This window comes from Phoxinus phoxinus, assembly GCF_949152265.1.
Source record: "Phoxinus phoxinus genome assembly, chromosome: 25".
NCBI classification, from domain to species: domain Eukaryota; kingdom Metazoa; phylum Chordata; class Actinopteri; order Cypriniformes; family Leuciscidae; genus Phoxinus; species Phoxinus phoxinus.
This window is the reverse complement of record NC_136900.1, coordinates 1,435,092-1,461,113: the sequence shown is the minus strand read 5'-3', so window position 1 is coordinate 1,461,113 and position 26,022 is coordinate 1,435,092. Positions and strand designations below refer to the sequence as shown.

General features: G+C 44.2%; 2 protein-coding genes and 1 long non-coding RNA gene across 3 annotated transcripts; all 3 read left to right on the top strand.

The window, feature by feature from the left end:
* The first annotated feature begins 4,916 nt into the window (after positions 1-4,916).
* LOC306993562 lies at positions 4,917-6,952 on the top strand. The gene is made up of 3 exons (XR_013796475.1): positions 4,917-5,222; positions 6,470-6,583; positions 6,894-6,952. It is a non-coding gene; the product is annotated as an uncharacterized lncRNA (long non-coding RNA).
* Positions 6,953-6,958: 6 nt separating this feature from the next.
* On the top strand, positions 6,959-8,285 carry LOC306993556 (N-lysine methyltransferase KMT5A-like). The gene is made up of 4 exons (XM_079603421.1): positions 6,959-7,056; positions 7,283-7,475; positions 7,798-7,876; positions 8,111-8,285. Exons 1-4 carry the CDS (start codon positions 7,022-7,024, stop codon positions 8,197-8,199), a joined length of 396 nt encoding a protein of 131 aa, XP_079459547.1. The 5' UTR covers positions 6,959-7,021; the 3' UTR covers positions 8,200-8,285.
* A 101-nt stretch (positions 8,286-8,386) lies between these two features.
* On the top strand, positions 8,387-25,724 carry LOC306993718 (uncharacterized protein; the record flags this gene model as incomplete). Its single annotated transcript, XM_079603714.1, has 8 exons — positions 8,387-8,397; positions 8,616-8,722; positions 8,811-8,866; positions 9,084-9,195; positions 9,443-9,504; positions 19,879-19,981; positions 24,963-25,027; positions 25,182-25,724. The coding sequence occupies 8 exons, from the start codon at positions 8,387-8,389 to the stop codon at positions 25,722-25,724; spliced, it is 1,059 nt and encodes a 352-aa protein (XP_079459840.1).
* Positions 25,725-26,022: the final 298 nt, after the last annotated feature.

Here is a 26,022-nt window from a genome sequence, read left to right as displayed (position 1 = left end):
GGAACGAGAGAGTACTGGGAGAGTAGCCTGTCGCTATGCCTTATCCATTTCTGCTCGAAGTGAGGCCGTGGTCTGGGCCAGGGTGCCCTCTTGGCTCTATAGCCCCCAGGAGTGGGTTTTGGTGGAGCCCTACCTGGATGGCCCCAAAGTGGAAGTTGCTCGAGGGCTGACGTCCGCTAGGAGAGGCCGAGTCTCAGTTAAAGTCCGGAATACAAATTCTTTCCCGATCCGCCTACATCGCCACCAACGCCTAGCCCGAGTTACCTCGGTAAAGCCCCATCAAGTTCGAGAACAAGGGGAAGTGGAATTCAGTCAAGTAAGTCCAACAGTGGTAGAGGTGGCCCTGGCACAAACGGGTCGATCAGAAGGAGGGGCCAGAGGAGGGCTGCCAACACACTTTGAAGGAGAGTCGTTACGGGGAGAGGGATTGGAAGAGGACCAAGTCGAACAGCTCCAACGTTTCTTGGCGAAATGGCAACACTTGTTCTCTACCCATGATGAGGATTATGGCCGTACAGATGCAGTCAAGCACCAGATCCCGACCGGGGAGGCAGCGCCCAGCAGGGAGCGTTATCGACCTGTGCCCCCGACCTTGTACTCGGAGGTCCGCACTCTCCTGAAGGGGATGTTGGATAAGGGTATTATCCGTGAGAGCAGCAGTCCCTGGGCCGCCCCGATAGTACTGGTACGGAAGAAAAATGGTTCTTGGAGGTTCTACGTAGACTACCGGAGGCTGAACCAGGTGATCAAAAGGGATGCTTTTCCACTGCCCCGAGTAGAAGACTCGCTCACTAGCCTCACACAAGCCGCCTGGTACTCGACACTCGACCTGGCCAGCGGATACTGGCAAGTATAGTTGTTTTTGGCGGCCTGTTTTAATTTGAGTTTTAGTCTAGTCTTTGTGTCAAGCTGTCATTTTAGTTTTTATTAGTTTTCGTCACATTCATAATCTTTTTAGTCTAGTCTAGTTTTAGTCGACGAAAAGTCTGAGCATTTTAGTCTAATTTTAGTCTAGTTTTAGTCGACGAAAACTAATGTCTAATTTTAGTCAATGAAAATAGTATTTTAGTCTCTTTTTAGTAATGCAATGCAGTTGTATTTAACCCATTTAATACTCGACTTGGCATTTTTTAAAATATATTTCTGTGTTTATTTGGCCGTTTAGGCGCGCAACCGAAGACAGGCTACTATGCGTGTGCGTGTTGCGCTTGAAGCGCGCGCAGCTTCCTATCCTATCAGTAGAATTCAGTTCTCTTTCGCGACTTATCGGGCTTTTAATATTTATTTTCAATATAAAAAGCACATCCTGCTATTTTCTTTCTCATTCATTCATGTTTTATTATAACATTCAACAGTATGTATCGTAAACTGAGCTGCGACACGTTATAGGACATAATTGTCTCTGCGGCAAAAGTGAAAGTAGACTATTACCAGCGGTTGAAATGTTTCGAAGTGTCTCTTTGCACAGCAAAGCACCCGTTTCAATAAAAGGATATATTAAAGTTTATATAGCCTACTTTTACATTTTCGCCGCTGTTCTAAAAGTTTTTTTTTTGCCATTACCTTAAGCAAGCTGCAGCTGCTCGAATCCCAGTGCAAGGAGACTAAAATTTGTCTCGTTTTGGTCAATGAAAATGAGGAGACATTTTAGCATAGTTTTTATTTTGTAAACCACTTTTAGTCTCCTTTTTATTCGTCAACAATATTGCATTATACATTTAGTTATAGTCATCGTCACATGACCAGCATTTACGTCTCGTCTCGTCTCGTTTTCGTCACGTGATAAAGGTTTGTTGACAACGATATTTAGTCATAATTTTCGTTGACGAAAGCAACACTACTGGCAAGTACAGGTGGACGAGCGGGACAGGGAGAAGACTGCGTTCACTACCCCTTTTGGGTTATATGAGTGGGACCGGATGCCGTTTGGCCTCTGCAACGCCCCAGCCACCTTCCAGCGGCTTATGCAGCGTTGGGTGGCCAACTAATGGAGATCACTCTCGTCTATCTCAACGATGTGATCGTCTATTCTCCGGATTTCGGGTCCCATCTCCAACACCTGGAACAGGTCTTTCTCTCCCTGGAGAGGTACGGGTTGAAGCTCCAGCCGGATAAATGTCAGCTTTTCCGGAAAGAGGTAAAATTCTTGGGTCACATTGTGAGTGCCGAGGGGATCGCTGTCGACCCGGAGAAGGTGGCAGCTGTACAGGGGTTGACTGCCCCTAAGACGGTGCACCAGGTTAGATCCTTCCTGGGCTTCGTTGGATATTACAGGCGATTCATTAAAAGCATGTTAACAATGAACAATCAAGAGATAATAAATCAATTGTACTAAATTTACAGTAAACCAGAAAAAAAGTCCATTATCAATGTTGACATGTTGCTATCTGGGAAATATTGTCATGATGTGTATTTTTCCCACATTTTCCACATGCATGAAGTTCATCACGACTCATAATCAGTTCATATGAGACTATATTAAACACGAGCATCTGAAATGTTCATAATTATTGATTCATTTATTTGAAGCTGCAGGTTTTTCTGTGAATCATGATGATTGATCTGCATATGAAGAACAGAAGCATCATTATGAGAAACTCCACAACATCATCCATGATCAAAGAGGTCAAAGGTCACCTCAGAGGTCACAGCTCATCACATATATTTCTTTAAACAGTGTTATATCAGAAAGCATTTAGTGGAATCTGAATGAGTGAGTGTTGAGAAGAGCTGAGGATCTTCTAATATCAGTGTGTTGAAGTGTTGTTTCTCTCTCTCTGCTGGAGTGTGTGTTCACTCGAGTGGAATAGAGGTTTTTGTACGAGCGTTTCATTAGATTGTGTCACTGTGGTGGACATTCGGTGGAGGAACTAAACTGGTGATCGGTAAGTCTATTTAATTTACTATTTACAAAATATATACAATTTAGATTTTACAGCACAAACAAGAACAACATTTATTAATTATAATGATTATTAGATATTGTTGCAAACTTTACTTGAAGTATTTATATACAGTGAAACTGGAAAAATTAGAATATGGTGCAAAAGTTCATTTATTTCAGTAATTAAGTATTAAAAGGTGAAATTTTTTAAATAGACTCATTACATGCAAAGTGAGATATTTCAAGCCTTTATTTGTTGTTATTTTGATGATTATGGCTTACAGTTTATGAAAACCCCAAATTCAAAATCTCAGACAATTAGAATTGATATGAATTGATATGAATGGATATGAATGGATATGTCATAAGCTGTAAGCCATAATAATAACAACAAATAAAGGCTTGAAATATCTCACTCTGCATGTAATGAGTCTATATAATATATTAGTTTCACCTGTTAAGTTGAATTACTGAAATAAATGAACTTTTGCACCATATTCTAATTTTTCCAGTTCCACCAGTTTAATGCATTATAAAGTTATCAATAATGTAGATAATAAACTCCTATATCTTTTCATAAATAATTGTAACCAAAGTTAAAATGCATTATAACATTAGTAAATTCCTCGTTACATCTTAAAGTAGTTTATCATGAGTTTTAGTGAATTATAATGTTTGGAAGGTGCAACAATGAATAGATAATATTAAACAAAAAATAATATTCTAACCATATTTCCACACTGTGTCTCACTATGAGTTTAATCAGTTTATTACAGGTTTGTTTTTCCTTCATTTATTTCTACACTGAGTTCATATTTAGTTCATCTTTTATTGTAGAAATCATACATGTAAAAAGAGATTTGACATCAGAATGTAAATGTTGCGACTTTCTGTAGTTCAGTCAATGATCCTGAATCTCTTTTGCTCATGTTGTGCTTATAATTCAGTGCTTTATAATACAAACACAATTATACACAATATAGGTATGTTTAGAAATGTTTATTCAGTGTTTAATTCTGTTTTAAATTGAGTTTTTTTTTTAAAGTTAAATATCCAAGTAAAACTTTAAAACTTCTAATATCCAAGTTTACTTTGTTTTGGGATATAAAAACTGTTAGAATTGATTATGTTTATTACAATGTTTAGTTTGATTCATGAGATTTAAATGTATACAGTGATTGTGTAGTGTGTATATTGTATATATATATATATGAGCTGTAGTGATGCTGAAGGACATGAAGGATCAGATGCTGTGGTTTCTCCTGCATTCCTCATGTCTGCTGCTTCAGTCCTGTTGAAATGCTGTGAATGTGCAGTGCAGTGTGTTGTGTGTGTGTGTTTGTGAATGTGTTGTGTTTGTCTCCTGCAGCTGGTCCCACAGTGAAGCCCTCAGTGTCTCTGCTGCAGATCTCTGGAGACTCAGCCGCACTGCTCTGCCTGCTCAGCTCTTACTCTCCACAGGGGGCGCTGGTGAGCTGGACACTGGACGGGTCAGAGGTCACCGAGGGGGTTCTGACCAGCGCAGAGAGCCAGCAGGACGGCCGCTACAGCCGCAGTAGCGTCCTGACCCTCAGCAAAGCACGCTGGGAAGAGGGAGAGCTGTACGTCTGCAGAGTAACACATGATGGAGCTCCTCATGAGGTCTCGTTCCACAAGAGCTCTGAGTGCTGATGTTCCTCTCCTGAAGATGAGCCGTATCTGAGTGTGTGTGTCAGGCAGGATTCACATGAGTCTAGTGCTGCAGCTGTAGTGTGTGTGTGTGTGTGCGTGTGTGTGAGTGTGTGTGTGTGTGTGTGTGTGTGTGTGTGTGTGTGTGTGTGTGTGTGTGTGTGTGTGTGTGTGTGTGTGTGTGTGAGTGTGTGAGTGTGTGCGTGCGTGCGTGCGTGCGTGTGAGTGTGTGTGTTTGTTTTGGGGCATAGAAGGACAGATTTCAAGACATTTCAAAGAGCTATAAGGACCCTCCGGTATAGGAGGACAGTTGGCTGTCCTCATAAAAATAAACCTTATAAAACCTTTTTCTCATCATGTTTTATTACCCAAAAAGTGGTTTTCTCAAAAGTCTTTGTGTACCAAAAACCTGACATATTTTGTATATTTGTGTGTCCGCCACTGCCCCCTATCGGTTGTCGTGGTCCCTGCATGTTGCGACACACAGGCGCGGGAAATTATACACAAACGCGGGAGATTATACACAACGCGCGAAATTAGACACGAATTCAACACTGCGCATGCTCAGTTTGCACAACTCATTTTGATTGGCTGGATAGGAGAGAGCTACGTCTGTCATCAGCTGATTCATTTTCCCGGGAGATCTGGATATGCACGTTGTGGAGAGCAGGTAAGAAATCAATAAAAAAAACGTTTTAATAGGTTCCAATGACAAGTATGGTTATGGTTATGGTTATTGTTATGGTATTTAGCAGACGCTTTTGACTAAAGCAACATACAAATAACGACAATAAAAAGTTAAACTTAACAGTTACGGGTAATGACCGTGACCCAATACCACGCAATCACGGCCTTTGTCAACTTTGACAAATTAAAAAATAATACAAGTTTAATCGATTTGTTTTAAATATCCATGATATAAAGACAGCTTAAAAGCACAATTAATTGTATTGTGCCATCGCAGGCTAGCCTATGTATTTATTTTATCTTATGACAATCGACCTTATGTTTTGATATTTTTTACATGCATTTTATATACAATAGTTTTAATTAGAACTATGTTATAGTTTTCACATATTAGCAGTATTTTAGTCCCTCTTTTCACTGAGATTGTTTCAAATTAGATTTTTTTTTTTCAATCTTATATGTTTCATTCAGATGACCAAGAACATACACATTTTGGAGGATGATCACGTCAATGAAGAAAATATATATATTTTTACAAGAGAGATATTAAAAGAAGGGCTTTGTCCAAAATACAATATAGATAGGGTTACAATGGAAAACTTGGAAGGCCATTACAAATATATTTTTTATGAAATGAATGACACTAACAGGATTGACGTCACAGTAATAGGACTGACAGGATGACATGACACATTCTTCAGTATACACTGCACATATTTGCTTACATAATATTGTACAATTTTACCTTTTTAAATTGCATGATATTGTTTTGCACTCTTATAGTGTTATTGGTGAAACACATTACATTTCTAAGAGATCTAAAGCCCGGTTTCACAGACAGGGTTTAGATTAAGCCATGTTAGGCCTTAGTTCAATTAGGACATTTAAGTAGCTTTTATAAACGTGCCTTAGAAAAATGCATTACTGGTGTGCATCTTGTGACAAAACAATGACACTGACATATTTTAAGATCTGTCAGTGCAAGTTGCTTTCAGTTAAAACAGCTCAGACATGCATTTTAGTCTGGGACTAGGTTAAGCCTTGTCTGTGAAACTGGGGGCTAATGTTCTGTTTGTCTGTGTATGTCCCCTCACAGAACTTCAAATATATTGATATACTGACAGGAAATCTTATTTGAATGTTATGAAAGCATAGAACTCAATGGTATTAATGAGATGAAAAGTAGTGAATTTGTGTTGTTGTTTACATTTTTGTTTTTAATTTCCTTAGCAAATTCTGTCATGCCCCGTAGAACTACTCCCCTTCAGGATGCCACTGATCACATCCTTGCAGGAAGAGACAAGAGTTCAATGTTAGAGATAAGATACATTAATCCAGTGAAAGGTGAGTGGCTTTGACACACTGTGGGCTCGACTGAGGGGTTACACGGCTATGGTTCTTGAGTTGATATTATGACCAGTGGTTTTTAGTCTATGGCTATTAATTGTACAAACATCAATATAAATTAAAGTTGTTAATAGTATTGTAATAATATTTGAGTTAATAGTGGTGGGCCTGTATGTTGCTATTTTCTAAATGTGGCATTGTAGCAATTTATAGGAATAATTCAATTTGATGTGATTATTTGCAGTGCTGAGTTGTATCCAATGTATAGTCTGCTACCCCTGTGTCTCTAATAAGGTTGTGTCTGCAGGTCGTGGTATCTTCACTTTAGCGGTCTTCAACCAAGGAGACTTTGTGGTGGAGTATAGAGGGGAGCTCATTGATGCAGCTGAAGCTGAACATAGACGTACACTGTACCACAATGCATGTTCGATCTTCATGTTTGATTTCATATGGAAGCGGAAGACATGGTGGTAAGTTCAGAATGACTAATATGTTTAGATTTCTAAAGTGAGAAGTGTAGGATTTCTGAAGTAAAGATCTCATGTTGTACTTTAACTTATCAACTGTGCATCGAACAACTAGGCCTATACTTGTATTGGATGTTGGCATTAGTGTAGTTGCTTACAAATTAAAGTACAATTCAAAAGTGTGTCACTATAAACGTCTGTTTAGTGCATGATGTCTGTAAATTTGCAGTATTGATGGAGCACTTGAAGATTCGTCATTTGGCCGACTCGTGAACGATGAACACAAGGCACCAAATTGCAAAATGAAGCTGATCGAAGCAGATGGGAAGCCACATCTCTGCCTTTTTGCACTGAAGGAAATTACGGCAGGAACTGAAATCACGTATGACTATGGGGGGAAAGAGTGGCCCTGGCGTAAAGAGGTTGGTCATTTTGATTTTTTTTTTTCAATGAATTGGTGTCAAGGTTTAAAGCCTATATTTTGACATCTTGATAAAAATGAAATCATCTCTGTCTTAAAAGCTACTGTGTGTTAAGCTGTGTCAGCTTCATGATGCCACAGAGATTACACAATACCTATCGCTTGTTAGTGCCAACAATTATAACCAAAAAAAAAGAAGTCACTGCTTGGTGGTATTCAATCCGGTTTTCAGTTAATCTTGTGAGGTTAATCTTGAACTTGCATGACTCTCCCAGGTGATGCCAGCAAGCTTATCTGTATGTTTTGTCCTGAATGTTTTGTAGATTCCCCCTACTGTTACAAGCACTGCTGCCCAAGAGTCTATTAAAGACCAAACCATGTCATCCACAGTCTTTATTAAAGGTCAGTGAGTGTTTGACTTGATGTTTTATCTAATTGTCAATGGTGTGCTGTAGATGAGTGAGAAACTTTTATGCCACATGTGGCCATGTTTACTGAGATGGTTTACATTAGTGATGGTGGGCATATAAACGTATTGTGTCTATGAAGGATGTGAACCAGTGATAGTGTGGTTGCTTCTAGAGGGATGCACAACACCACCCTGGCCTTCCTCATATTCTCTCCTGTATTCTACAGAGACCAGTGAGAGACCAGAAGTCCAGTCCTGCAATATGACTTCAGGCAGTTCTGCTTGTGAGGTTAGGTTGAATACGTCTGTCTGTTAAAGCAATAAGTCCCTTTGTTTTAAAATGGCTAAGGAAAGTAGTAGTTCACAACGCAAAGCATCACCACGTACACCTGGCATAGTTTTATTGAATGAGGGCACGGCAAAATTTAGTGAATTATTCGTAAATAACAATTCTTCCGCAAAAGTAATTTCCTGTAGCTGAATTGTTGGCAAGTAATTCACAAATGCAGACAGCGTAACCTTTCTAAGGTGTACTAACATAGAACAAAATGCAGCCAGAGATGTGACATTACGGGAATTTTACAAAAGGATCAAATGTGATCCAGCCAATCATATTCAAGGGTCAGACCATTTTAAATTGTTACTCTGCCTTAGTCAGTTCAACTGTACAATAACACAATTGTGTAGTGATGTCCAAGTTCACATGTGCATTTTTCTGTTTAACTTGTTTAGACAGCGCAGTGGTGCAAGCTTCCCTTCTGGCCAACACTCCGTTGCAGAGCTTGGTGACCACGGCCATGACTTGGAACCCAATGTTTTCTCTGCAGACTTATTCAGAGGTGAGTCCCTGCTTGAATGAGCAATGCCTGGTAAGTACTTGGGTCTTGCAAAGTACTGTGCCTTCATGTCCTGTGTTTTCTTCAACAGACACCGCATTGAGAGCAGAGTGTCAGTCATCCAGTCCCACAACAGCAGAGCATGAGGTTAGTTTGAATTCAGCTGTTTATTTCGGGATGTATGAATTTTTAGAAATGAGGTAGTTACGTAAGCAACATATTTATCAATGAATTACAATTATACTGCAGATACAGTCTGAAAATCTTTGTCGGTACAGATAGTCATCTTTAAACATTTTGTTCCCCTGTCTACATCATTTTGAGTGTCATAAACCTAAAGGTTTGAGTGGGGTTCTTTTTTTAGGTGCACTGTGTCAGAGGTCAATTGGACACTTCTACGAAAGAGGGGATAAGTGAAGTTGGAGTCCAGCACCAGGAGGTGTCACCCCCTATGTTCTCAACAGACCTTGCCAGTGGTCAGTTATAGTTTTGAGTAAATATTGGTAACTTTTGGCAATGCATGTCATGTCTGCTAAGGGTTTGTGACATGAAAAACATGTGGCAATATCAGGCCATTTTTAGATGATTTATTTTCTTGTCTTGATGTATATTTTGAGTAGAATTTTGTCTGTCAGGCATGTGAGTTGAGTATGTTATGCCTACATGTAGTTTTATGATTTGAGGAAAGCCAAGCACTGAATCTCCCTGTGTTCCCTTGTACAGAGACCGAATCGAGATCAGGCTGTCAGTCATCCAGAGCCGCGCCAAACGACTCTGCTTGTGAGGTGAGTTTGAATTCATCTGTGTTCTGAAATTGACCAATGGTCAGAAGTACTGTGATGTTCCATGGAACACAATTTTCAGTGTTTTAGTAAACATCTTGCACAGCGGAAACGTCCTCTATTCAGTATGGATGGTCTTTACTAACCTCGGTGTCCCCCCAACACTGGTGTTTTTCTGAGTGTGCCACACACTGGCAGTTCAATAGTGGCAGTCTTAGAGTTTGAGCATGGATGTCATTAAGAGTCCAAAGGACAGTGTCCTTGCATACCTTGAGTTTGTCTGTGTTACAAACACGTGCACAGATTTTTACCCTTTTTTTCACAAAATTACTTTAGTTTCTTAGAATTGTTATTACTTTTCTTGCTTTACTTAAATAGATAGTCCTGGGTTAATCAACCTTTTTCTTTTTAGAAATGTCAGGATAAATCTAAATTTGACTTTGGACACAGGTTCAGAAACTAGATGTGTTGTGTTTTAAATGCCAGATGAAGGTGTCACAGGTCGAGGTGGGCCAAGCCAGACTGCACCCACCCCTAGACCAGGATCACCCTGAGGAGCGTGTCAAAGGAGGAGGCAGGAGACAGGAATAAAAAGAATGACAGGCTTTATTAAATATAAAAACAATTTGAAAATCCTAATCTAAAATTCCTCTTCCTTCCTCTTCCCAGGAATCCAAGGCAAGTGGGGGGTCAGGCTCACTTCCTTCTGGCGCTGGTGCCAACTCGCAGTGGTAGGTACTGAACAGGTGGGTATCGCAGGTGAGTAATTGAGTCAAGCTTACTTCCTTCTGGCGCTGGTGCCAACTCACAGTGGTAGATACTGAACAGGTGGGTATCACAGGTGAGTGGGGGGTCAGGCTTACTTCCTTCTGGCACTGGTGCCAACTCCCAGTGGTAGGTACTAAACAGGTGGGTATCGCAGGTAAGTAAATGAGTCAGGCTTACTTCATTCTGGCTCTGGTGCCAACTCACTGAACAGGTGAGCATCACAGGTGAGTATCGCAGGGGAGTAGGTGGATCAGGGCTCACAGGAGTTGTAAAGGGTGGGCACTTCGCACCATACAGGTGGGTTTCAGGGCTACAGCAGACTCAAGTCGCAAGCGGAGCGGGGCTTTGGCTGGCACAGACAGAATCAACACTTCAAATAGAGGTGAATAGCTCTCACATGGGTGGCAGGAGACAGAGTCAATAGCTGAACAGGGCTTTCACTGGGACAGACAGCATTCAAACTTCAAGCAGAGGTAAACAGTTCTCACGTGTGTTGCAGGGGACAAAGTCACAAGCTGAGCGGGCGTTCACTGGAACAGACGGAGTCAACGCTTCAAATAGAGGTGAACAGCTCTCACGTTGGTGGTAGGAGACAGAGTCATAAGCTGAGCAGGGCTTTCACTGGGGCAGACAGCACACAAACTTCAAGCAGAGGTAAACAGTTCTCACGTGTGTTGCAGGGGACAAAGTCACAAGCTGAGCGACGTTCGCTGGAACAGACGGAATCAACACTTCAAATAGAGGTGAACAGCTCTCACATTGGTGGTAGGAGACAGAGTCATAAGCTGAGCAGGGCTTTCACTGGAGCAGACAGCACACAAACTTCAAGCAGAGGTAAACAGTTCTCACGTGTGTTGCAGGGGACAAAGTCACAAGCTGAGCGACGTTCACTGGAACAGACGGAATCAACACTTCGAATAGACGTGAACAGCTCTCACAGGGGTGGCAGGAGACAAAGTCATAAGCTGAGCAGGGCTCTCACTGGGACAGACAGCATAAACTTCAAGCAGAGGTAAACAGTTCTCACATGTGTTGCAGGGGACAGAGTCACAAGCTGAGCGACGTTCACTGGAACAGACGGAATCAACACTTCGAATAGAGGTGAACAGCTCTCACAGGGGTGGCAGGAGACAAAGTCATAAGCTGAGCAGGGCTCTCACTGGGACAGACAGCATAAACTTCAAGCAGAGGTAAACAGTTCTCACGTGTAGTGTGCACACGGGGGCTTTTCCTTCTGACATCCAACAGGTGACTGCAATCGATCTTGCTAGACTCTTATGATGGACGGTAGACCAGCATAACACATGGGGAGTGCACGGCGATAAAAGGTAAATCTTCCACACACACACGACAGTCCAATTCCAAACATGCAACGTGATGGGAAACGTCAATTTCAGCACTACAAATCCACTCTTCAAGTGCAAAGTAAGGCCAACACTCACCCAGAGGTCTCGATCTGAAGAGCCGATGATAGTCAGAGTTGGGACAGATGCGGTGAATAATTTCCTCACCACTACAAGCGGCTTCACTTCGCTGGTTTCAATGGCCGAGGGGGAGGCTAGAGATCGACAAGGAATCAGTATATTTCACTCAGTGCGATGTATACAACGTGATCCAAGCACTTCAAACCAGTATCCAATTTAGTGTAGAAAACATGCGGTTATGAGATTCAATTTGTCAATCGCTCATCTCACTCTTTCCCAGTCCAGACGACGAATTCCACTCTTCAAAACTGCCCTCGGATCCCACAAGCAGCACTCCTCTTCTTTCACGATGGTCCTTCAGCTGCAACACTCCACAAACATTTCCCAACGGGAGAGAACCACACCAGATCGCCGGGGGAAGACAAAGAAACAACCACACAACGCAGAGGGAGAACACACAGCCTTCTCTTTCTCTTGTGTTTTATCCTCTCCAAACACTGGCGCCACCTCAATCAGGCACTCAAAGTGAAGTCCCCGCACCTGTTGCCAATCTGCCATTTAGTTGTCATGACGACAGACACACACACAAGCCCGGGGACAGTGTTACACTAAAAGTGTCCCGGCGGGAACACTTCTCTGATGGGATTAGTTCCGGGGATTATTTGTCACCCCGTGACATACCCCCCTGCCAAACCGTTCTAGTCCCGAGAACGGTCTCCAGTCACCCAGTCTCCGTACCTGGCTGGAGGCTGACCCCGATTCTCTCGCTGAGAACGTCGTGGTGGGGAGATGGGTGCTTCAGGTCGTGGTCCTAGGCCTAGGCCCCTCGGGATCACTGCCCATCCTACCAGCGGGGGCATCCAAGGCGTCTCGGCCGGTGGGTCCTCTACCACTGGCTTTGGGTAATTCGGGCAAGGGCGGATCAGGTTACGGTGTAACACCCGTTCGGGGCCCGTCTTCCCTTCGGGCCGTAGGGCATATACAGGTTGGTCCGGATGGGGTTGTCGCTGAACGACATATGGCTGGGCCTCCCATCGGTTGCTCAATTTTCCCTTCCCTTGTCGACGATTATCCCGTAGCAGCACCCTCTCCCCGGGCAGTAGCGGGGCTTCTCGGGCCGTCCTATCATACAATCTCTTGTTCTTTACCGCCGCCTGATTAATCCGGCCAGCGACCTGTTCGTATGCGGACTGGAGGCGTCGGTGATGGTTCGCTACCCAGTCGGACAGACTACTTCCCTCTTCTCCCCCAGTGGTTCCCATAAGCATATCCATTGGGAGCCTCACATGTCGGCCGAACATCAGGTAGGTAGGGGCATAACCGGTGGTACTGTGTATGCTATTGTTGTAGGCCTGCATCACGGCTGGGAGCCGATCAGCCCAGTGGCCCTGCTGCTCTTCCTCCAAGGTTCCCAACAAGCCCAGCAAGGTTTGATTGAATCGTTCACACCCCCCGTTCCCTTGAGGATGATAAGGGGTCGTATGGGTCTTCTTACATCCGTACAGTTGGCATAATTCATGAATCACCTTTGACTCGAAGTTGGCCCCTTGGTCCGAATGGAGGATTTCAGGGCATCCGAATGGCTGGATCACGTACTTCCAGAGGGCGTTAGCAGTGGTCAGGGCAGTTTGGTCCATAGTGGGGATGGCCCAAGCATGTTTGGTGAACAGATCGGTGACAACGAGAATATTCTGGATCTGGTCCACCGGCCGTCCCAGGGTGAGGAAGTCCATTGCCACCATATGCAGAGGTGCCCTGGCCTGAATCGGGACCAGCGGTGCCCGTTTCTCCCTCCTGGACTTGAACAAGGTGCAACGTGGGCATCTCTGAAGGTAAGTCCTGGTGGTACCCTCCATCCCAGGCCAGTAGAAATGTCGTCTCAACAACGCCAATGTCCTCTCCTGCCCTTGATGTCCCATCCTAGCATGGTACGCCTCCAGTAACGCCTGCCAACGACCTGCAGGGACCACGATCTGCCAAACCTCCTCTCCTTGGCCGGGGTCCTGGAGCGTCCTACAGAGCACCCCATCCCTCAAGTAAAGCCTTTCCCTCTGTCCCAGCAGGCCTCGCACACTTCGGGTCTGAGTTTGACGTTCCGCCCCCTCGGGCCAGGTCTTCTGTTCCAACCATGTCCGTACCCGCAACACATCTCCATCTTCGCCCTGCCACAGTCTCCATCGTTGTGGGTCCCACCCCCAACACGGAGGGGGGTCCTCAGGCGTCTGCCCTGGGGCCTCTACAACTCCCACCATTAATCCCTCGTCGGACCCCAGTCCTGAGGCCGGTGTATGGCCTGCCGATCCTTCACCCGGTAACCTGGATAGCACGTCAGCGTTGGTGTGCTCTCTCCCTGGCCGGTACTGGATCTGATAGTCAAAGTTGGCCAGTTGCGCCACCCAGCGTTGCTCCACTGCCCCTAGTTTGGCCGTTTGTAGATGCACCAGCGGGTTATTGTCCGTGACAACTCGTACCTTGGCTCCCCACAAGTAATCTTTAAATTTTTCACCCAGCGCCCACTTCATGGCCAGTAGCTCGAGTTTAAAGGAGCTGTAGTTCGAGTCATTCTTCTCTGCGGGGTGTAAGCTCCGGCTTGCATAGGCGATGACTTTCTCCTCTCCTTGTTGTTTCTGCGCCAACACGGCTCCCAACCCCAGTTGACTAGCATCGGTGTACAGGATGAATGGTTGGGTAAAGTCGGCATAGGCCAGTATCGGGGCCTGCAAGAGTTCCTGCTTGAGCTGCTGGAAAGCGGCTTCGCAGGCGGGGTCCCATTGAATGGAAGGGGACCCTCGACCCCGTGCTCGACCCGTGCCTCCCAACAGCTGGTTAATGGGTTTGGCAATTTTGGAGAAGCCCTTAATGAATCCCCTATAGTAGCCCACGAAGCCCAGGAATGACCGAACTTGGCGCACTGTCTGGGGAGCTGTCCACTCTTGCACCGCCCTCACTTTTTCTGGGTCGACGGAGATCCCCGCCGCACTGACCACGTGCCCCAGAAACTTAACCTCCTTTCGGAAGAGCTGACACTTGTCCGGCTGTAACTTCAGCCCATAGCGCTCTAGGGAGCTGAAGACTTGCCCAAGATGTTCCAGATGGGACTTGAAATCGGGAGAGTAAGTGATGATGTCATCCAGATAGACGAGGGTGGTATCCATCACTTGGCTGCCCAAACAACGCTGCATCAGCCGCTGGAATGTGGCTGGAGCGTTGCAGAGGCCGAACGGCATACGGTCCCACTCATAGAGACCGAAAGGGGTGGTAAAGGCCGTCTTCTCCCGGTCACGCTCGTCCATTTGTACCTGCCAATAACCGCTGGCCAAATCGAGGGTGGAGTACCAGGCAGCTTGAGTGAGGCTCGTAAGCGAGTCTTCAACCCGCGGCAACGGGAAAGCATCCTTCTTGGTTACCTGGTTCAACCGGCGGTAATCTACACAAAACCTCCAGGAACCCGTCTTCTTACGGACCAACACTATTGGTGCGGCCCAAGGGCTGCTGCTCTCACGGATAATCCCTCTGTCAAGCATTCCTCGCAACAGGGTACGGACCTCCGTGTACAAGGTCAGGGGGTACAGGTCGGTAGCGCTCTCGGCTCGGTGCAGCGTCCCCAGTGGGAATCTGGTGTTTTACCACATCCGTGCGGCCATAGTCCTCTTCGTGAGTAGAGAACAGGTGTTGCCATCCCCTCAAGAATTCTTGCAGTTGTCCCACTTGTTCTTCCTCCAGCCCGTCACCCCGTAAAGACTCTCCCTTCAAGTGAGCAGGCAATCCTCCTTCTATCTCCTCCACTCCTGGACCGGCCCGCGCTAAAGCCACTTCGACCACTGTAGGACTCACCCGCTTAAAGTTGACTTCGCCCTGCTCACGAACCTGCTGCGGTCTTACTGAGGTCACCCGGGCCAAACATTGGTGATGATACAGGTGGACAAGGAAGGGGTTCGTGTTCCTCACCCTTACTGAGACTCGGCCTCCCTGAACAGTTGCCAGTCCTCGAGCTATCTCCACCTTGGGACCCTCTTTGTGGGGCTCCACCATCACCCACTCTTGCGGATGGTAACGTCGAGGGGGCAGCCTGGCCCAGACTACAGCCTCACTTCGAGCTGGGATAGACAGGGCGTAGCGGCAGGCCACTCTTCCCGTGCTCTCCCGGTCATGCTGTTTTTCAGCCAGACATATCCGGCGGCAATCGGCCCTGATACGGTCCCACTCCTGTCCGGCCGGGGTTACAGCTGTTCGCGCCGGTCTACCTCGGAATAGCTCCTCCCAGCAATCCGAGATGACATTCATCCCAATCAGGGCACGATGGGACCCTAGACACGGGTCTCGGACAACTACCACCCCCTTCTGAGGCACTACAACTCCATGGATCTCCAAATCGGTCACAAGGTATCCTACGTATGGTATGTCCAGTCCATTTGCCCCACGCAGCGTCAACCAGGGAGCATCCACAGGCGATCTACCGTTGGTGCCAAACAGCTCATGGGCCAAACTCTCAGAGAATAAGGTCACTTGGGAGCCTGTATCCAAGAGACAATGTATCTCCTGACCATTAACTTGGGCCACCACCACTGGGCAGCGGCCTATCAAGCGACCCTGAGGGGATGTGGAAGAAGAGGGGTCTAATACGGGGGTCCCGACCACTTGACCCACAGTGGCCGGAGACTCTAAAAACCCCCTTGTGATGCCCGTCGGGCAGAGCATTGGCGAAAGTAATGCCCCGACTCTCCACAGCCATTACAAATGGGCCGCCCATGTTCGTCCCACTGGAATCGGGAGCCCACTGGCCGGGGAGGACGGCGTTCGGAAGGGCGATTCCCGTCGGAGTAAGCCCGTTCCCGAGAGTGAAAAGGTGGCTGCAGGCGCTTCCGACGAAGCTCTTCCATGACAGACTTGGACAACTCGGACATTTGTTCCTGAACATCTCGCCTCAGTTCTTCCCGGAGGGCCTGCTTCCAGTCGGGTGCCGCAATGGCCTAGGGGGATTTGACGACATTGGTAGCCAAACAGCTGGGGGTTTCCACATGCTCCGCCTGGTCGCGCTCAAGAGCCAGGGCTTCTTGCCTCAGCTCTTCGAAAGTCATGTCTGGCCCTCTCCGAAGCTGCACCCGCAGGCTCTGTCGTACGGGACCCTCTCGCAGCCCCAACAGGAATTGATCTCGCAACAACACCTCTCCTTCCCCCAAGCCATGGTCCGGCCTTCCCGTGAGCCTGGAAAACTGCTCCCGCAGTTGCAAGGCGAATGCCCGAACGGATTGTCGGGGACCCTGGCGAGAATTGAAAAACTTCGTCCTCAGAGCAGCTACCGGAGTGGTATCTCCATACTGCCCCGTAAGAAACTCAAAGATAGCCTGGACCGTCGCACGGTTGGCTTCTGGTGCTGCCTGAACTTCTCTTCTCGCCTCCCCCTCCAGAGAGTTCAAAACGAACTGGACCTTCTGCAGAGCACTCAGACCTTGAAGCCCCGCCAGGTATTCCACCTGGGTCTTCCACAGGGACAGACTTACTTCGGACCCCGGGCCTCCGTACCTCGAGGCCCATGGGGCACCCATGAAAATCGGCATGACAGGTTGCCGATCCCCAGGCTCTTCCTCCTCCGCCATCTCAACCTCTGATCGCTCAACTCAAGGTGAATCCTGCCGACTACGCCAAAATATGTCACAGGTCGAGGTGGGCCAAGCCAGACTGCACCCACCCCTAGACCAGGATCACCCTGAGGAGCGTGTCAAAGGAGGAGGCAGGAGACAGGAATAAAAAGAATGACAGGCTTTATTAAATATAAAAACAATTTGAAAATCCTAATCTAAAATTCCTCTTCCTTCCTCTTCCCAGGAATCCAAGGCAAGTGGGGGGTCAGGCTCACTTCCTTCTGGCGCTGGTGCCAACTCGCAGTGGTAGGTACTGAACAGGTGGGTATCGCAGGTGAGTAATTGAGTCAAGCTTACTTCCTTCTGGCGCTGGTGCCAACTCACAGTGGTAGATACTGAACAGGTGGGTATCACAGGTGAGTGGGGGGTCAGGCTTACTTCCTTCTGGCACTGGTGCCAACTCCCAGTGGTAGGTACTAAACAGGTGGGTATCGCAGGTAAGTAAATGAGTCAGGCTTACTTCATTCTGGCTCTGGTGCCAACTCACTGAACAGGTGAGTATCACAGGTGAGTATCGCAGGGGAGTAGGTGGATCAGGGCTCACAGGAGTTGTAAAGGGTGGGCACTTCGCACCATACAGGTGGGTTTCAGGGCTACAGCAGACTCAAGTCGCAAGCGGAGCGGGGCTTTGGCTGGCACAGACAGAATCAACACTTCAAATAGAGGTGAATAGCTCTCACATGGGTGGCAGGAGACAGAGTCAATAGCTGAACAGGGCTTTCACTGGGACAGACAGCATTCAAACTTCAAGCAGAGGTAAACAGTTCTCACGTGTGTTGCAGGGGACAAAGTCACAAGCTGAGCGGGCGTTCACTGGAACAGACGGAGTCAACGCTTCAAATAGAGGTGAACAGCTCTCACGTTGGTGGTAGGAGACAGAGTCATAAGCTGAGCAGGGCTTTCACTGGGGCAGACAGCACACAAACTTCAAGCAGAGGTAAACAGTTCTCACGTGTGTTGCAGGGGACAAAGTCACAAGCTGAGCGACGTTCGCTGGAACAGACGGAATCAACACTTCAAATAGAGGTGAACAGCTCTCACATTGGTGGTAGGAGACAGAGTCATAAGCTGAGCAGGGCTTTCACTGGAGCAGACAGCACACAAACTTCAAGCAGAGGTAAACAGTTCTCACGTGTGTTGCAGGGGACAGAGTCACAAGCTGAGCGACGTTCACTGGAACAGACGGAATCAACACTTCGAATAGAGGTGAACAGCTCTCACAGGGGTGGCAGGAGACAAAGTCATAAGCTGAGCAGGGCTCTCACTGGGACAGACAGCATAAACTTCAAGCAGAGGTAAACAGTTCTCACGTGTAGTGTGCACACGGGGGCTTTTCCTTCTGACATCCAACAGGTGACTGCAATCGATCTTGCTAGACTCTTATGATGGACGGTAGACCAGCATAACACATGGGGAGTGCACGGCGATAAAAGGTAAATCTTCCACACACACACGACAGTCCAATTCCAAACATGCAACGTGATGGGAAACGTCAATTTCAGCACTACAAATCCACTCTTCAAGTGCAAAGTAAGGCCAACACTCACCCAGAGGTCTCGATCTGAAGAGCCGATGATAGTCAGAGTTGGGACAGATGCGGTGAATAATTTCCTCACCACTACAAGCGGCTTCACTTCGCTGGTTTCAATGGCCGAGGGGGAGGCTAGAGATCGACAAGGAATCAGTATATTTCACTCAGTGCGATGTATACAACGTGATCCAAGCACTTCAAACCAGTATCCAATTTAGTGTAGAAAACATGCGGTTATGAGATTCAATTTGTCAATCGCTCATCTCACTCTTTCCCAGTCCAGACGACGAATTCCACTCTTCAAAACTGCCCTCGGATCCCACAAGCAGCACTCCTCTTCTTTCACGATGGTCCTTCAGCTGCAACACTCCACAAACATTTCCCAACGGGAGAGAACCACACCAGATCGCCGGGGGAAGACAAAGAAACAACCACACAACGCAGAGGGAGAACACACAGCCTTCTCTTTCTCTTGTGTTTTATCCTCTCCAAACACTGGCGCCACCTCAATAAGGCACTCAAAGTGAAGTCCCCGCACCTGTTGCCAATCTGCCATTTAGTTGTCATGACGACAGACACACACACAAGCCCGGGGACAGTGTTACACTAAAAGTGTCCCGGCGGGAACACTTCTCTGATGGGATTAGTTCCGGGGATTATTTGTCACCCCGTGACAAAGGTTTACGTCATTATCAATAGGAATTGTCTTCTTTGCCATCATCACAAGAGTTCCAAGTAGAAGCATATATTTCTCTTTTGTGTGTGTGATGAGTGACGCCCCAACAGTTAGCCAAGCTAAACACAAGTCACAGGAATTTAATAGATATGCTTCGCTATTATATCTCAAAAGTAACTTCTTTCCCCCCTTTTCATCTCTCCTGGTGGATTTGTAGAAAAGGTTGTGTGAAAGTTAAACAGCTTTTTTTTCAGTTTTTTTTTTTTATTCATTTGTGTTTTATAATTTGTGTGTAAAGGTTTTATATTTATTTCATGTTTTAATTTATTTTCACAGTGTAAGATCCACAAGCTGGTTTTTGAATTGGTGAGAATTGACAAATGCTGGATATGCCATTCTCCTTTGACATCTATCAGATGGCACGGTGTAAGATGCAAACGTAAGTGTGTTATTAATTTTCTCTTAATTAATGCATTTCTCAGTATACTTTAAGTAGTTTAATTTCATGCCATGGGTCAGTTCCAGACTCGCACCTATAAAGCATAAAAACATGTTGATTGAATGTTTTATCAGTTCAAACCATTGCGGTAGAAAACACTGGAGTGGCAGATACTATGACATACCAGGCAAGTGAGTTTGCAAGCTGTAGCACATGGCAGAGAACAGAGAGTATGCCTGCAGACTAGTCGCCTTTTGGCAAAATTTACCGTTTTGGAATCAAAATAGTAAAAATTTATGTGAAGTGAAGGAGTTTTTTTATTGAGGGGTCGGCGAGTCGGACACAAATCTGTCGCGCAGGGTTTCCCTATCCCTGGAGACTTTCGCCTTTGGATGTTGAACAAGTCCTTAATTTGTTTGCTATTATCATTTATATTATTAGGCTATCTATATTATCCTATTGCTCTTTGTTGATTAGACTTCGGCCTAAGTTAGGCTACAACCTTGCAAATGTTTAGCTCTTTCATCCGGTTCACTGCAGCTCGGCTAAATGCGTCTTTCATGGACTTCATTCATTTCCGTGACTCCGAAATAAAATTACAACTTATAGATGAGTTCTTTGCAATGTTAACCCCCTGGGGTCTGAGGGGTTTTTGGGGCCCTTGAGAGGTTTTGACATGCCCTGACATTTGTGCTTATTTCAGCTACTTACAACATACCTTTGGCCAACTCATAATTCTGCTGTATTCAGCACAAACTCTGCTACAATAATATGTGAGCAAAATGGAAGTTACATGTTTGCATTTTATAGAAAAAAAATATTATGCGTGGTTAGTAAGTTTTGGGAAAAAATGTGTCACTGCAATGAGCTCATATAACTCATACTGAATAGTTTGGCACAAGACTTTTGAGTTACCATTCTTGTAGGCTAGAATGTTTACTACAAAATGATGTGAAAATCATTCTGATCACTCTTTGACAAAACAACAATATAATGATTTAAACTTTGCAAGTCAGTTTTTGTGCCAGTACTGCTTTATGCGTAGGGGTGTTGATGGCCATGAATATGAATGAGGGGAGACAATAGACACTCCCCCCAATGGCTAATGCCCCCATCACGGTGCTGTGAGGCAGAGAGGAGAATCTGAGAATGAGAGGACATTCAAAGGTTTTGTTTTTTAATCTGTTTTTATTGTAATTCCTCTATGTGGAGGAACTAAATGTTGTGCCTCACAAGACCACAGTGCTACCGTACATATATAAACATATAGTACCAGTCAAACGTTTGGACACATTACCATTTTTAATATTTTTAATATTTTTGGAAGATGGCTGCATTTATTTGATCAAAAATACAGAAACAACAGTAATATTGTGAAATATTATTACAATTTAAAATAATGATTTTCTATTTTATTAATACTTTAAAATATAATTTATTTCTTTGATCAAAGCTGAATTTTCAGCATCCTTACTCCAATCTTCCGTGTCACATGATCCTTCAGAAATCATTCTAATATCATGATCTGATAATCAGGTATTATCAATGTTGGAAACCGTTGTGGTGCTTAATATTTTTTTATAACCTGTGATATTTTTTTTCAGGATTCACTGATTAAAAAGAAAAGCATTTATTCAAAATAGAAATCTTTCCTAACAATATAACTTAACATCCTTTAAAAAAAAGAAAGAAAGGTAGTGTATACTGTTACAAACAGACTCATGGGCGAATGTGAGTAAACAGAGGTCACTTGCGGTCCAGTTTCCCGGGCAGGAATCACGCAGTCTGTGCAACCATGTCAACATCAGTCTCGGTTTTCCATGACAGGGTGGACTTGGACCTGTTGCTTGTTTGCCATGGCTCTCTTCGGGACCGGTGCTTGGACATGTTCATTGTCACATCTGTTGATAACACAATCAAAGAAACTGTATTATTATCGCTATCAATCACTATGTCCATGGATTAAGAAAAAGACAACCGATTTTGTAATTTCACACAAGAATAGGTAGGCCCTACTTGTATATTATGACGAGTATATTATGTATATTGTAAACACAATTACATTTCATCAGTAAAATATTACGTCTGTGCACTTACCATCATTCTCGATTGAGAACTGAACGACACCTGCGTGCGCCTCTGCTGGAGAAGGAGAGTGTGATGCAAACACATTCCTAAAAAAATAAAAACAACTGTGTTAGCATACATTATCCAAAGATGGGCGATTAATGGGTATGGACGCACAATGCATGTAGTCTATATATCTGTTAATGGGCCATAGGACGGAGAAATATCTATTTATGGGCCATATGCATCACTGCGAGCTGTTGATGGCCATTATCTGCGCACGCACTTACAGCATTTCAAACATTTACACCTGCATTCACAATCATCTGTAGCAATATTTTAGCGTGTGTCATAGGCTAACCAAAACCGAAAATTTATATATATAAATATAATGTCTAGTATTTAGACAGTATCACATTTTACCGGAGGCTGAAATATATTTGCACGAAATCATATTTACACCTAAGCAGATATTCGCAAAAGTCAGTATTTTTAGCATGACAATCAGTGTCATAAGCTAATCAAAACGGATTGAAATATAATACAAATATGTTTAGAGAGTAACGTTAATATCACATTGAAACACGACCATATACGAATGTTAGGGATATTGTAAGGCAATCTTTCCTGTAAGATGTCAAAAGCTAACCAAAACTAAGCAAAATATAGTCTGAAAATTCACATGAGTTCTATATAATCAGAAAAATAATTATATAAACACTAAACAACTTACTCGAACTTGTATCTTCTGTGGGATCAATTCGCTCTTGAAAATGCAGCCGTTCTCCGTCTGAGATGCAACCGTTTCTCTGAGGAAAAGGTGAATTCTTCCTCGCTGTCCATAATCATCTGGAGGACGACTTTACCGGAGAAGCGTGCCATCCTCAAAACGCGATGAACTATCCGTGAATCTGACGAGAAACTGCGTGTTTCATGGCATTGATCGGAGGGCGTGTGCGAGGCGTATAGATCACCTCAACTATTAGCATGTGAATATAGATCACCTCAACTATTAGCATGTGAATATAGATCACCTCAACTATTAGCATGTGAATATAGATCACCTCAACTATTAGCATGTGAATAGCGCCGGGGGGCGTGGCGGCATCAGCTCATTAAAAATAATGAAGAGAGAACGAAAAACTGCGCCTCTCCTTGGTTTCAAACGGATTACATAAACTAAGAATATGTGTTTTTTAATATAAATGACTTAATTTAAAAGAAGAGAATTCTAGCTTCATAAAGACAAATGTCTCGTTCCTGAGTGACAAGTATTCGCTGAGTTACAGTTCATTTTCGGACGCGTTTCAGAATGGACTTCCCTGACAGAGAGAAGGCAGAACTCGCATCATGTTTATTTTTCTTTATTTGGCGAAAGACACAACACTTTGTTTTTATTGTGAGTATACACAAAAAAAATAGAAACTTAACTGGATCGAATGATGTAAAACACTTAAATGTAAGATCAAAACCAACAAAGTATTTTGAATCTCTTTTGCACTGATAAGAAAAAAAGCGAGCAGATCACGCCGGCGTGATTGCCGACCCCAGGGGGTTAACCAAATCACACAATAAGTGAAACACCACTGTTTGAATTGTTGTATAGACTAATTTCAACAAGTCCATATTTGCGACGTTAGCAATGCAAAAACTGCAGTTCTTGGTTTGATGCTCTACGTGAACATAGGGCAATGTTTGTGCTACTTCGTCAGCATTTTTAAAGATTAGCTTGGCTGAAAAGCATAATGCACAAATGTTTCATTATGTCTAAGTGAATATCAGCACAAACAAAATGCCCTCAAGTCCGTGGTGCGCTCAGGTCATTGCTGAAGTCATTCTGTAATTACGCATATGCTCACCAACTTCGAAGATGATGTTAAACCCTTCGAGCAGTAACTTTCAAACTTGCAGATTTATTAGAATGTCTATGTACTCAAAGTGTCTGTCCAATAAGCATTTCCAAGTGTGTGTTTTTTCTAACTTTGTCTAACTTCATGCCTTCCAGTAAGTCACTGGGCCTATCTTTACGCATCTGAGTTGAGAATAGATCGAGTGGGCTTTTTGAGTGGACTTCAAATTTAGTTTGGCTAATTGAGATGATAAAATTACTGTATATAAAGGTCATGATGAACTAAAAACTTTAGACCTAATAAATCCAGACTTCATTCAATGGATCCACCAAGCAATTGGCAATTCAAATGCTTGTAGGTGTCTCCATACCTTTCCAATTACTTTCCTTTATCTCTCACAAACCTTAATTAATGTAGGTTAAACATTTCAGCATTTCTGTTCCACATTAGACCATTCTGCCAAAAGTCTTTGGGCCAAGGATGCATTCTGAAACACAACCTATATGGCCTCACACCTTGCACATTAAAAAATAATCAGTGTTTGGTCAGGTCAGGCTACTAATGTGTCTGTTTTTACAATAACAGTTTTATAATCATAATCTCAGATCTATATATAAGCCTCATTCATTAATTTTGTTTTTATCTGTCTGGAAATCCCAAAAAATTCTGCTTTTCATTCTGAACTCACTTTATGCTTAGTTTTCAGTTCACTTTATGCATATTTAGTGGTGTTAGTGAATTTAATGTGTAATGTGTGGGATCACTACATACTTTTTAACTTTGACTTTGAATGGGTAATGTAAATGCTCTGCCACTCCAGTGAATTCTACCTTAATGGTTGAAACCTGTGTACTTTTTTTCTACCGGTAAATGGAAAGTTTTAGCCATCACTCAAACTGTGCATTTTTACTGAACAGTTAATTTTATTATCATTTCTTGATTTTGTATGTTTCATAAGTGTGAAGATATTTGCATTTAATAAGAAAATGAGTATGTAATTGGTGAATATTGGAAACAGTCAATTGTTGTCTAACGCTGTGGTTTGCCTAATTTTGTCTGTGAAGAATGCTGTGGTGTGTGGCATAAAATCTGCCTCCAGAAATCCTCAGAAGACTGGGATATATCAGATGTAAGTGTACATTGAAGTATAAAATGCATAATATCAATATGATGGCTCTTATCAGTTTGTTTTTGACATCCATCCTTCCCAAGTGAATTTCTGTTATTTAAAGTATGCTGTATTTAATTAATTAATTAATTAATTAATTAAATGTACTTTGCAGGATGATGTCTCATCTGATGACGAGTACATCCCAGACTCTGTATCAGATTCAGAAAGCTCAGGGACAGAGTTGAGTGTTGAGTTGCCTGAACCATCGAAAAAGTCCCATACCACTAATATGCCTGATTTAGGCATTACTTTTGCTGAACAAGAACAGACCATAGATATACAGGACAACTCAGAAGATATCTGTAAGAATATCCTGATGGATCTAGAAACTACTGGTGATCTCCAAAGTGACCCCGAACCAGAACCAGAAAGCTCAGAGTCATACCTGCAGATAACAAAAGATGCGAGTAATGAAAAGGGTACTGTGGATATTCTTGGCCAAAGTAAATCCCCAACCAAATCAGGAAAAATCCTTAAAAGCCAAGTCAATTATTGTTTTGTATGTGGAAAACCTCAAACAAAACTTGCACGTCATCTCGAGAGGCATGTAAATGAAAATGCTGAAATCGCACAGGCACTCCAGTTCCCCTTCAGGAACTCTCGCTGCGAGACTCGCAGTGGGAACGCCCCTCAGCGTGACGCGTCTGAAGTATGAATGAAATCCGTCAATGAAAAGATGGAGCGTCATAGCGAGTGACGTCACCGACCAGGAAGCTATAAATAACCCCGAATCCACAAGCCGCTAGCTTTTTGTTCTTCAGCAGCTATCGAGTGTGTTTGAAATCTGTGTGTGTGAAAAATTGTGTTTGACTGTTGTAGGCAGGAGTTTTTCACTATATATCTCTATATATAAAAAAACTAACGAGTGTCAATATGACGAGCGAAAAGCAGCAGTATAGAAAGTGTGTTCCCCCCTGTACTCGTTACATCACGGGTGGGGATTCACACCAGCT